Source organism: Chinchilla lanigera, unplaced genomic scaffold (assembly GCF_000276665.1).
Source record: "Chinchilla lanigera isolate Chin_1 unplaced genomic scaffold, ChiLan1.0 scaffold00007, whole genome shotgun sequence".
In the NCBI taxonomy this organism is placed as follows: Eukaryota; Metazoa; Chordata; class Mammalia; order Rodentia; family Chinchillidae; genus Chinchilla; species Chinchilla lanigera.
In genome coordinates this window covers 3365757-3377028 of record NW_004955408.1, presented here as the reverse complement: position 1 = coordinate 3377028, position 11272 = coordinate 3365757, and the positions used below count along the sequence as shown (strand labels likewise).

General features: G+C 56.9%; 1 protein-coding gene across 8 annotated transcripts in view; it reads left to right on the top strand.

Annotated features, from left to right (window-relative positions):
* Acsl6 (acyl-CoA synthetase long-chain family member 6) overlaps positions 1 to 11272 on the top strand; it is a 54904-nt gene that overhangs the window by 14089 nt on the left and 29543 nt on the right. For 7 of the 8 annotated variants that reach the window (XM_005376087.2, XM_005376089.2, XM_005376086.2 and 4 more), the window contains exons 2-9: positions 2267 to 2487; positions 5804 to 5918; positions 6529 to 6593; positions 6865 to 6966; positions 7433 to 7532; positions 8085 to 8263; positions 9301 to 9333; positions 10651 to 10702. In XM_005376087.2, coding sequence (XP_005376144.1) covers positions 2267 to 2487; positions 5804 to 5918; positions 6529 to 6593; positions 6865 to 6966; positions 7433 to 7532; positions 8085 to 8263; positions 9301 to 9333; positions 10651 to 10702 — 867 coding nt within the window. Of the gene's footprint in view, positions 1 to 1556; positions 1721 to 2266; positions 2488 to 5803; positions 5919 to 6528; positions 6594 to 6864; positions 6967 to 7432; positions 7533 to 8084; positions 8264 to 9300; positions 9334 to 10650; positions 10703 to 11272 lie in introns of those variants that run through there. The other variant, XM_005376090.2, reaches the window with a different exon arrangement.

The following is an 11272-nucleotide window of genomic DNA, read 5'->3' as shown; positions in this document are numbered from 1 at the left end:
CTGTGCTCTGTGGACTACTCTAACACTGTACTCAGTGCCACAAATACCCATTTTCTCCTGAATCTTAGGGCCTATCAGCAAATGCCAAAGACAAGGAACTGCTTACAGGCTGTCTTTAAAACTGTTGTGACCGTGTAGCTGATCTGTCAGGGGTTAGTCAGGGGTTTCTTGGGACTTGGCTTTTCAGCCCGCTGAGTCAGTTCAGTTCATTAAAGGGAATGTCAATCAGCTCAGGGCCCACTCCAAGAGCTAGTGAGTTTGTCCAGATTTTCCGCTAAGTAGCGAGTCATTTATCTGATAGGCCTGGCTATGACCTGACCACCACATCTGTAGTGTAGGGAAGTCAGTGTCCCAAAAAGGCCAATACTCCCATCATAGGTTTTCTGTGGTGAATTCTCTGCAGCCTGTGGTCTTCTGCTTTGTGGTACAGAACCTTAACTGGGTCAATCTGCTAGGGGTGTGTCACCCTGGGTCATGCCCCCATAACTGACCCAGCTTGAGAAGGCTGCCAGTAGAACTGGAGTGCCAGCTCTGCCTGGCTGGGGGTCCCTTTCCTGCTCCCTAGGAACACTGGAGCCTGTGGAGGGTTGGCAGATATCCCCAGAACTCACACAGCCTGCTGTGCATCTGTGGAGCATAAACTCCTACCATGGGCCCAGGGGGCTGAGCCCCCTGCCTCTGCCTAGCATTCAGCTGGTCCCAGTGCAGGCCTGCTTCTCGCCCCTTTTCTGTGCATCCTAGGCTGAGCAGCCCCTTGGTCTGACAGCCATGTCCCTTGGCAGGCTCTTTAGTTCTCTGACTGAGCCAGGAGTATCAAGGGGAGCTTTTATGTTCCCGAGGGAAGCAGAGGCTCAGACCACGTACAAGGGAAGAAGAGACCTGAACCGCAGATGGCCCTCTCGGTCTGGCTCTGTCTCCCCACCCCCAACAACAGCTTTGCACACGCTGACCTCGTCTCCATGTGGGAAGGTTACAGTGTAGCACAGATATTCCATTATTGGAATTTCAGCAGCTATCTCCTCCTTTGGGGTCAAGCAATTGTTTGGCTGGTATCTGGTGGCTGCAGAGTAGCCACTGTTGCATTTCCTCTTGTTCCCAAGAAAGAAAGCCACGGCTACTGCTTCCGAGGGCTGAAGGCCCATCTGGAGGATGCCTGGATGGTGGGTGGCAGCCAGAACCCACCCCGCCATCTCTGCGGGGCAGTGACGTGGAGGGGTCCCAGGGCGGTGCCCCCAACCCTCGATACCTTGGTCAGCCCTGGGCGGAGAACTGCTCCCACCTGGCGGGTGCACTGCTCTGGCTGCGCTTCTTCACCTAGCCGCCAAGAGGGCGCAGACGCCCCCTGGGACCTGCCCTCTCGGAACCAAAGCTGGTCACCCATGCTTCTTGGGGAAGCCTTCTCGTTGTCTACCCCAGGAAATCCCCCGTGTCCCTGAGAGCCCGCCCTACCCACGTGGGCTGCCGGGGGTGATGGTGATAGCCAGGCCACCGTCTGTGACATCATAAGAGGCTGGTTACTCTGAGGAATGCACACGGCGGAGCCTTTCTCCTCTCCGGGAGCCTTGTTCTTCCTCCTCTTGCCGGTGTGATGCCTGCTCCCCTCTTCTCCCCTTTTCCTGGGGACACCAGCTGAAGGGGCCGGGGTGCGGTTAGTGATAGGCCGGCTGCGCTTCCGACACTCACGTGCAGCCATGCTGAGCCCTAGTGCTCGCGTGTTCAGGTAGGCTGCCGTTTCCTGTGGGGAGGCTCACGGAGTCTGTCTGGGCTCGCGGTGGGGACTGCCTCACTCCCCTCTGAGTCAGGGAGCATCCGTCCTGTTACCCCGGTTATCTAGACACCGTGCTAGGTGTGTCTGCCGCCCTCAATCTTTTCCACACTGCAGGAGCAAAGATAAAGGGAACACAGGACATGATCATGTGGGAGGGGCTCCGTGCTCGGAGCTGCTCTTGCAGCACGCCTGAGCCCCGGGTGGATTCAGAGGCAGATGTGAGTTGTAGCCCAGGGCCTGAGCTTGTGGTTCTCAGGGAAAGTGGGCCAGATGCCCGCCAGGGGTGAGTCCTGAGGGCTCTGGCCTCCTACCAGGAATAGCCCTTTCCAGGTAGCCAGCTTCTGGGATGCTCTGGGTGGCACCAGGAATCTGTACACCCTGACTTGCGCAGGGCCTGCCCTTCAGCACACTGGGCCGGGGTCACCTGTGACTGAGTGTCCCCCACCCCCGGGGCCTGCCTTCCCGTCTGCTCCCTCATCTGCCTCCTGTCTCTTACAGAGTTTGTCCTCTCGCTTCTGGAGAAGATGCAGACACAGGAGATTCTGAGGGTGCTGCGGCTGCCTGAGATGGGTGACTTGAGCCAGTTTTTCCGCAGCCTGTCGGCCACCACCCTTGTGAGTATGGGTGCGCTGGCTGCCATCCTCGCCTACTGGTTCACTCACCGGCCGAAGGCCTTGACCCCACCGTGCAATCTTCTGATGCAGTCGGAAGAAGTGGAGGTGAGTAGGGCGGGGGCCATCCAGAGGTAGAAAGTATCGGGCAGAGGACAGGCGTCCTGAAGGCAGGAGGCAAACTTGTGGCTTGTTCGACCTCAACTGTCCCCGAGAACGCGGCAGTGCTGCTCCCCGGCAGCTAACGAGCACGCTGCAGCAGGCTTGAGCAGGAGCTCCTGCCAGCCAACCCGCCTGGTCCTTCACAGGGTGTCGGGGCTGCCTGCCTCTTGCGTAGGGGCCTTGGCTCATTGGTGCCTCCGTCGGCTAAGCAGGTCTTCAGGGGCTCCCAGGCAAATGCCCTCCCAAACTTTCCCTGGGCCCAGTCTGACTGGTGCAGGGCCCCCAGGAGCTGAGCCCAGCCCAAGGGCCCTGCCCCCTCAGAGCATGTGGGCTCAGAGGAGAAGCCAGAGTGAGGAAGACAGTACAGTAGCCCAGCACACAGGAGAATCCAGGTGAAGCCTGGAAGGACTGGTGAGATCTGCTTCTTCACTAAGCAGACAGAATTTTATCCTGCCTTTTTAAAATTTGCCTTTTTTCTTTTTTTTTTCTTTTTACTTTCTTGGTTTTTTTTCCCGGTACCGGGAATCGAACTCACGACCTTGCGCTTGCCAGGCAGGCGCTGTGCCGCTGAGCTAAATCCCCAGCCCAAATTTGCCTTTTTTCTAAACTTTAATTCTGTTCATTGTTAACAGATAATATTCACATGGCTCACAAAAAGCAAAAGATGTAGGCCGGGCGTGGTGGCGCATGCCTGTAATCCCAGCACTCAGGAGGCTGAGGCAGGAGGATCATTGCAAGTTCGAGACCAGCCTGGGCTACAAAGTGAGCTCAAGGCCAGCCTGAACTACATAGTGAGAACCTGTTTCAAAAAGACAAAGAAGCAAAAGATGTATAACAAAAAGCTTCTACCTTCTTCCCCTCGTGTCCCAGTTCTCCCCTGAGGCAACCTGTGTCACCAGTTCTGTCCTAACCCCAAGCAAATACTGTCTATAGCTCTCCCCCTCCCGTGTTTGAACAGTATCGTCCTACATCCACTGTGCTTCGTAACAACACACCTTAGCGATCATAAACACGGCAATGTTTTGCCTAGTGGGGAGGGTACAGGTCAGGGTGCGGGCTGGACCCCGAGGGCATTTTCCCAGCAGAGGTGGCGTTTGGGGAGGCACAGGTGTGTACTGAAGCACCAGTGCTTTGGAAAGGGTGACCTGCAGGGGGCTGGACATGGCTAGCAAAGTAGCAATGGGACGGCCTGTGACGAGCAGCAGTTCTGGACTTGAAGCTGGGCTGTTCCTCTAGGAGCTGTATGTTTCTTGCCAGATTCTTAACTCTCCCAGTGTCCTGTTTGGTAATGCAGTAGGAAGAAAGCGCACCTGGTCAGGTGCAGTGGCACAAGCCTATAATCCCAGCTCCTCGGGATACTGAGGCAGGAGGATGACAAATTGCAGGCCAACCTGGGTAACTTATCAAGACCCTGTCTCAAAATTTAAAACAACAAAGGGCTGAGGCTGTAGCTCAGTGTAGAGGCCTACATTGAATCCCCAGCACTGAAGAGTGGGGAGAGGTTTCCTCAGGTGGTCAGGATTTGGTGAGACGGTACAGATGAATCACCAGGCATAGTTGTTTTTAGTTAAGTTTACAATTGCGACTCATCCGGACAGGTCAGCAGTGACAGAGCTCCAGAACTGGGCAGGGACTCTCAGGATGGGCAGCACAGATTTCCTTGGGTTTTCAGTAGAAGGAGGTGGCTGATTTTGCTGTGAAAGGGCGACCATGCCGGGAAGACACAGAGAGGGAGCTGTGAACACCTGGATGGGAGGCGGCGTGGTCTGCATGGGGTCAGGGTAATGAGGTGGGGCTCACAGAATGTGTCACCACAGGGCTCCGACTGAGTGGGCGGAGCTAAGGTGTCCCTTCCCGGCCTCACGCCCAGGAGCATAGAGTCAGAGTGGCTGTGGCTGCCTGGGCAAGGGAGAGTGGCAGGACGTGAGGTGGAGGAGGCGAGCAGATCGTACGAGCCTGGCGGCACCCACCCCGTGCTGTGCAGTGAGAAACAGAATTCAGATGGGGCCACTCCTCCCAGCTTACCCTGCTGGCTGCCCGATGGCCTCAGCCCGAAGTCCAGACCCCTCCCCTCCGCCTGTAGCCCTCCTGGCCTGTTCTTTGCCATGTCCGTGTGCTGCCTTCGGTCCCCACATCTGCCTGCGTTCTTGCCCGTGCATTTGCACTCGCTCTTACTTGTGCAGGGACTGCTGTTCCCGCCTCTCATTCTGCCTGGAAAACCACCATGCGTCCTTCAGAACCCAGCCTCGTGCCCACTCCCCTGCTAACACACGGGCCTGCTTGAGCTGCCTGGCTTTGCGGCACACGGCTCCTCTTTGGAGCTATGCCATATCCATGTCGTATCTGTCACCCTGGTGCCAACCAGTCTGACGGTGTGTGCCCCAGCTTCCCACACGTCTTTCTTGGGCTTGGCACTGCGGAAGCACTTGCCACACAGAACTTTCGACCCTCAAACAATGGTGCTGAGTAGCTGTCTGCTCTGTGGAGCTCGGAGTTTTTCCTCAGATCTGATGTCCCAAAAAGTGGGAGGCTCTGGCCCAGACCGGAGCAGGTCAAACAATGCTCAGCGAACAGGCCAAGCTGTGGTACAGGGGAGCCCTGGCTTTGGAGAGGCTGCGGAGGAGCGGCAGGGAGGAAGGGGAGAAGGCGGCCAAGTCTCCTAGCTCTTCCCCGCAGCCCAGCACAGAAGGTACGAGCTCCGTTTCACTCTGGAGCTGCCCCACTGGCACTGGGAGCTCGCTGCCCTGCCCACTAGCACTGCTTGCTGCCATAAACCCAGCCTGTGTTCCTAGGCTTTTCCTGGGAGAGCATCTTCAACACATCTCCACTGTCCACACTATTCTGCGAATGGTGACACCCAAAAGTGATTTTCACCTGAGGGGCATAGCAGCAAACCATGGGGAACACCAGGCAGGTCTGTCCCGATGCCAGGAGATACAGCTGGCTCCAGCCAGGCTCCCCATTCCATCGTGCCGCTGTAGATGAAGCATTATGGAGAATTCTGGACACTTTGTGTATGCTGACCGGGTGTGTGAGTGCCATATGTGTCAAGGGTGTGTGTGAGACACTGGTGTCCCGGGCCTGTGTCAGGCAATTAGATGTGAATGTGGATGCGTCCAGGTCCAGCGTGTGCAGTCCAGGTGTGCCCAGCACCTCCCAGCCCCATGTGTGTGGGCCAGGTGTGCGGCTTCGTACGCGCTGGGCCCCCACCCTGCGTCGCTGGCTGCTCAGTCTGTTTTTCTGGCCTGTGCTTGGTTTGCAGAACAGTGGTGGGGCCCGGCGATCCGTGATTGGAGACGGCCCTCAGTTACTTACCCACTACTACGATGACGCCCGGACCATGTACCAGGTGTTCCACAGGGGCCTTAGCATCTCAGGTGAGGGTGCTGTGGGCATGAAGAGGGCCGTGGCAGGTGCTGGACAGGTGCAGGGGTGGGTAAGCATGTGCCAGGGACATGGCAGATGAGCAGGGCCCCGGTTCAGCAAGGAGGACCTCCTCCACCCGTCAGAGAAGCACCATTATGTGGCTGAGGGTGACCTCAGCTTTCTTTCAGCCCCCAGGGCTACCTGACTACAGGCTTCATACTCTGTATACCCATTGGCAGCCCAGGTGAGCCCTGAATTGTCAGGCTGTTGGCTAGCAAGGCTCTGAACCACACCTCTGAGACGTCCAGGTGGCCCCAGATTATGAGGCCCAGGGAAGTAGTAGCAGAGAGGCACCTGGCACCTTCTTCTGGCAGCCCCCAGTGTCTGTCTCCTTTTGGCCCTGTGGTGGGAACCACCATACCGGTCGTGGTGGGGAGGTGCCATACGGCTGTGCTTTAGGCCCTCTTGACCTTAGTGGTAAGACAAGCAGCTGGGAAAAGTTCACTTGATCTACAGACAACTGCAGTGTGGGATGTCTATCCAGGTATCTGATGAGCAGGGGCAGCGGGCATGCCCATCCTGGCCTCTTCCCTACTGTTAGGTCTGCTTGTCTCTCTGCAGGGAATGGGCCCTGTCTTGGCTTCAGGAAGCCCAAGCAGCCTTACCAGTGGCTTTCCTACCAGGAGGTAAGTAATAGAGGGCAGGCCTCAAGCTGTGCACCCAGGCAGCTGTGGCTCTCAGGGTGGGGAGGGGCTTACGGGCACCCTGCTGGGTCTCACAGCATAATTTTTTATTTTTCTGGCCTATGTGCCAAACTCTGGCAGCAGTTCGGAGGGGCTTTCAGCATGCCTGGGTAGGGAGCCAGGCAGGTCTGTCAGACCTATAGGGATCCTGCCTGGGAATCTCTTTCCTGCCATAGAGTTCTTATTTTCCCATTACCTCCCCCTATGCGTGCAGGTGGCCGACAGGGCTGAATTTCTGGGATCTGGGCTTCTCCAGCACAACTGCAAAGCAAGTACAGATCAGTTTATTGGTGTTTTTGCACAAAATCGGCCAGAGGTAAGTATCTGTCCTGCCTGGTTTCAGAGTATTGGTGGAGTAGGGATGGGAGCATGGAATAATCCTACTCCCACAGAAGGAAAACTGGAGACCCTGGAACCGTAACACCTCCCACCCAGGTCTACCTCTCAGAGTGGACACCCTGGCCAGGCTCCGGGCACACCACAGCCAGTGCTACAAACAGCTGCTCCCTGAACCACTGGGGAGGCAAGGGATGGTGCAAGAGGCCATGCAGGCCCTGGAAGTGGGCCTGGGCCTGTTTGGGCATGAAATCCAGAAGTTACAGAGTTCTGTGGAGTGAATATGGTCCAGAAGGCTGAGCAGGCACAACCTGAACCTTCTGGATTCCTTGTCACACACAGATGGTCAGGCATCAGGGCCGTAGCAGGGATGCTGGTCAGCGGGGCCTAAGGGCAGAACAGTCTTCTTACCGCTTTCTCTCCTCCTTGACCTTGTGTTTCCGTAGTGGATCATTGCAGAGCTGGCCTGCTACACATATTCCATGGTGGTGGTCCCGCTTTATGACACTCTGGGCCCTGGAGCTATCCGCTACATCATCAATACAGGTGAGCCTGCCACTATCCCTTCTTGCCATTGGTAGCTAGGCCCCAGCCCCAGCCTCTTGGATTGTGCTGGTCCTTTATCATTCACAAGAGCCTCTTTGCTTCTACTCTCAGAAAATACCAGGCCCTTATCCTTGGGCTCCTGAGTGGGCTTTCTTAGTCTCAGCTGTCCCCACGCAGGCCTCTCCGGGGCTCCTTCCACAGGGCTGGGATGCCAGCAAGCAGTCTCTGGAGCAACCTTCACACAGGCTGCAGTCTTCTGAGGTGTCTGGCAGCTCAACACCATTACTGGGCAGCGGGGAAATGTCCCAGGCAGACTTGGGGTGATGGGGCTGAGTCTGAAGCCAAGAGGAGCTTGGAGTCTGCTGCAGGAGGTCCCCTGACCTGCTCTCTACTCCACCCAGCACCCCCAGCACATTCCTTTGCACACATCACATGATAGCTGCTCTCTCACATTTATTGACGCACAAGCTGTTGCAGGCACAGCCCTTGGTGCCACTGCCTGGCACACACTGCTCCCAGCCATAGCCTGACTCTCCCTAACGGTCCCCACAGCGGACATCAGCACTGTGATCGTGGATAAGCCTCAGAAGGCTGTGCTGCTGCTGGAGCACGTGGAGAGGAAGGAGACTCCAGGGCTCAAGCTGGTCATCCTCATGGAGCCATTTGAGGACGCCCTGAAAGAGAGAGGGCAGAAGTGTGGGGTGGTCATTAAGTCCATGCAGGATGTGGAGGTAAGAACCTGCCTCAGGGATGTCTGCTGGCTGGCCCTCCATTCAGATCTGGTTATTGGCCCCTCTTGTGCCTGGGGGTGGCCGCTCTTCTGGCCCTCAGAATGTATGAGTGTCATGACGGGGCAGGGTTTGCAAGGAGAGATGGAGGCCTGAGTTGCTGTCACAGGTGCCTTCCAGGAGAAGGCTCTGTGGCTAGCATGGCTAATGACACCGGCCACTAGCTTTAGTGGGGGCTGGTGCCAGCCTGGCAGGTGCTCACACCCCCTAGTTTCCTCATTTCCAGCTCACATCAGCCTGTCTGCCCCTGAGGGCTCTAGACATGAGCCCAGTAGCCTTGGAAAGGTCCTTGCAATGGGAACCAGTCCCAGCAGCCAGCAGAACTGACTGACTTGTGCATGGCCTCCCCAGAGATCCAAAGTTGATGGTAGCTTGTGGCCTGCTGGAGTGGTACAGGGCATTCTGACTCCAGGGCCTCGGGCCCATCTTGGTAGCCGCTGACCACCACTATGCCCTATTGGATCTGGGCCCTGGGCCCTCCCGTTTTCCTCTGCCTCCCTGTGCCTGCAGTGCCTGTGTACTTACGTCCCTTGGTGACGTTAGCGGCCGCACCTGCACTGACATCCCCCCCAGGCCCCCAAGCACCGGATGCTCATCCAGAGTCCACTCTGTCTTACACATGTGCCCAGATGTATGTGGACGTCTTCAGCCCATCATGCCCCAAACCCACTGGCGTATGCACAGTACCTGTCCTCTCAGCCTACAGCTTCGTCTCTGTAATGCACAGGTAGGGCTAGGCCAGTGCTGGTGGTCCTCTTAGAGCTTTCACTGATACAGACAGCCCATTGCAGCACGCGTGCCACAGGTTTGCCACCACTGGTCTAGGCCCTCTCCACAGCCCTCTCCCAGGAGCCTCAAGCTAGATGTACATGTAAGGAGTGACCTCTGGGCTTTGCACAGAGCAAGGCCTGCTGTACTGAGTTTATTTTGATTTTCTTAGAGAACCTTGGAACATTTAAAAGGGATATTTCTTCTTTCAGGACTGTGGCCGAGAGAATCACCGTGCTCCTGTGGTAAGCTAACCTGTCAGCAGGCCTTTTTGAGCAAGATGGTGGGTAGCGCTTATCTTCACAGAGCCCCTCACTGGGCCCAGGGCCCAGGCACCTCCAAGTTAATAAGCAACTCCTGTGTGCAGCTCAGGAATGCCCTCGTGGGTGCCCGGACTTCTGTGGGCTGAGGGCCCAGGGAGGGACCAGGAACAGGAGTCAGATGTTTGGGAGGAAGACGGAAGGGCAGCCAGTCCCGGCCACCCGTGGTGCTCTTGTACCTTGCTCTTGAGGGAGTCTTATTTTTTTCTCTCTGATCTTAGTGGACTCTTAAGAGCATGAGATGGACAGAAGCAGCAACAGAACCAGAAGTCAGCCCCTGGGCAAAGTGGCTTCTGCTGTCTCTGTACATCTTTGCTTTGCGAACTTTCCTGTGTGCCGTGCCCGCGTGTTACCGCCTGGGATTGGGTCCCAGTGAGGGGAGCTGCCTCCTGGGCCATGGGATGTGGAGGGTTCAGGTTTCTAACAAGGCCTCCCTGCACTCAGTCCTTCTTGCTCCCTTCACCTGATGAGCCTTTTCACCTCTGCTTCCCAGAGCCCTTCACAGATCGCCCTGTGTGTTTGCCACCTCCCCGTGCCAGGCTCCAGCCTTCCAGAACTGCTCCCTAGGTCAGCCCACCCTGCTCTTGTGCCCAGGCGTGTTCCTCCCCCAGAGCCCCCACCCTCACCTCACCTGGAGCGATCTCACTCGCCCTCCCATCTCAGCTCACACGTCACCGCCTCTGGGAAGCCCTTCTTATGTGCAAATGGGCTCGGTAGGCTCCTTCTGGAGCCTCCACAGCCATGTGCCCTGTGCCAGAGCTGGGACCAGACGTGGAGCAGTCCTGGAGACGCAGTGGGCAGCTCAGTTCCTGGGCCACAGCTTATGCTCCCCAAACTAACCCCAGATACTTGGGAGAAAATGGGAGGAAAGAAGGAAATGGGCCACAGCCAATAGAAAGGCAAGGTCTTTGGTACAGGCCTGAATGTGGCCACTTTATCCCAGGCTCCTCTAGGAGAATTCAGTTAATCCTAGCGTAGACGGAAGCCAGGGGACCAGGCATGAGGTTGGTGGGACAGATCTGTGTCCACCTGCTCAGCTTCTTGTCCCCGTCCTAGGAGCTCACCTGCCCATGTTGTCAACTGCAGCAGCACACAGGGGCTTGCACACATTTCTAACGCATACGTGTACCCATGTCACATGCTTGCAACACACACGTGGGGCTGGTGGTGGAGCGGTCTGGATACTGTGGCCCTGGCAGTGCGCGCTGGGCCCGCTAACACACACCTCTTCTTACCCTGCAGCCCCCACAGCCTGATGACCTCTCCATCGTATGTTTCACGAGCGGCACCACAGGTAAGCAGGGTATCCGGAGTGCCAGGCACGGCTGCCTGTAACCTGCCCAGCAGCTGACTGGTGACCCAGGAGTCTCCTGAGTCCTCTATGATGCAGGCTGCATCTTGTCTTGTGCCTGGTTCCAAACACTGCTTCCTTCTGTGGCTGCCAGTGTCCAGACAGGACCGAAGTGGCCAGATACAGGAGCCCAGGCTGGACTGGGAAGTGCAGGTGGGGCCTGGGCACGTCTCAGAGCCCCTGGAGCCCTGGGCAGCTGGAGGAAGGACTTTCTTTATGGAAGTCATTGCTCTGTCTCTGCTTCCCACCCCATCTAGATTCTGGTCAGGGACTGGGAAAGAATTGTGGGGAGTTTGGTGTCTGATAGCCTGAGTCTGAGTCCATCTCCACCACTCGCTGGAAGCACTGATGCATAAGTCACGTGACCCCCTGCCGTCACAGCCCCCAGCTTCCCACCATGGGAAGGGTGGTTAAAGGTGGCAGCTGAGAGATGGGGCGGCGTGTAAACGGGCAGTGTGAATGCTCTGCAGCCTCGGACAAGACTGTCGGGAGAGGACACACGCAGAAATAACA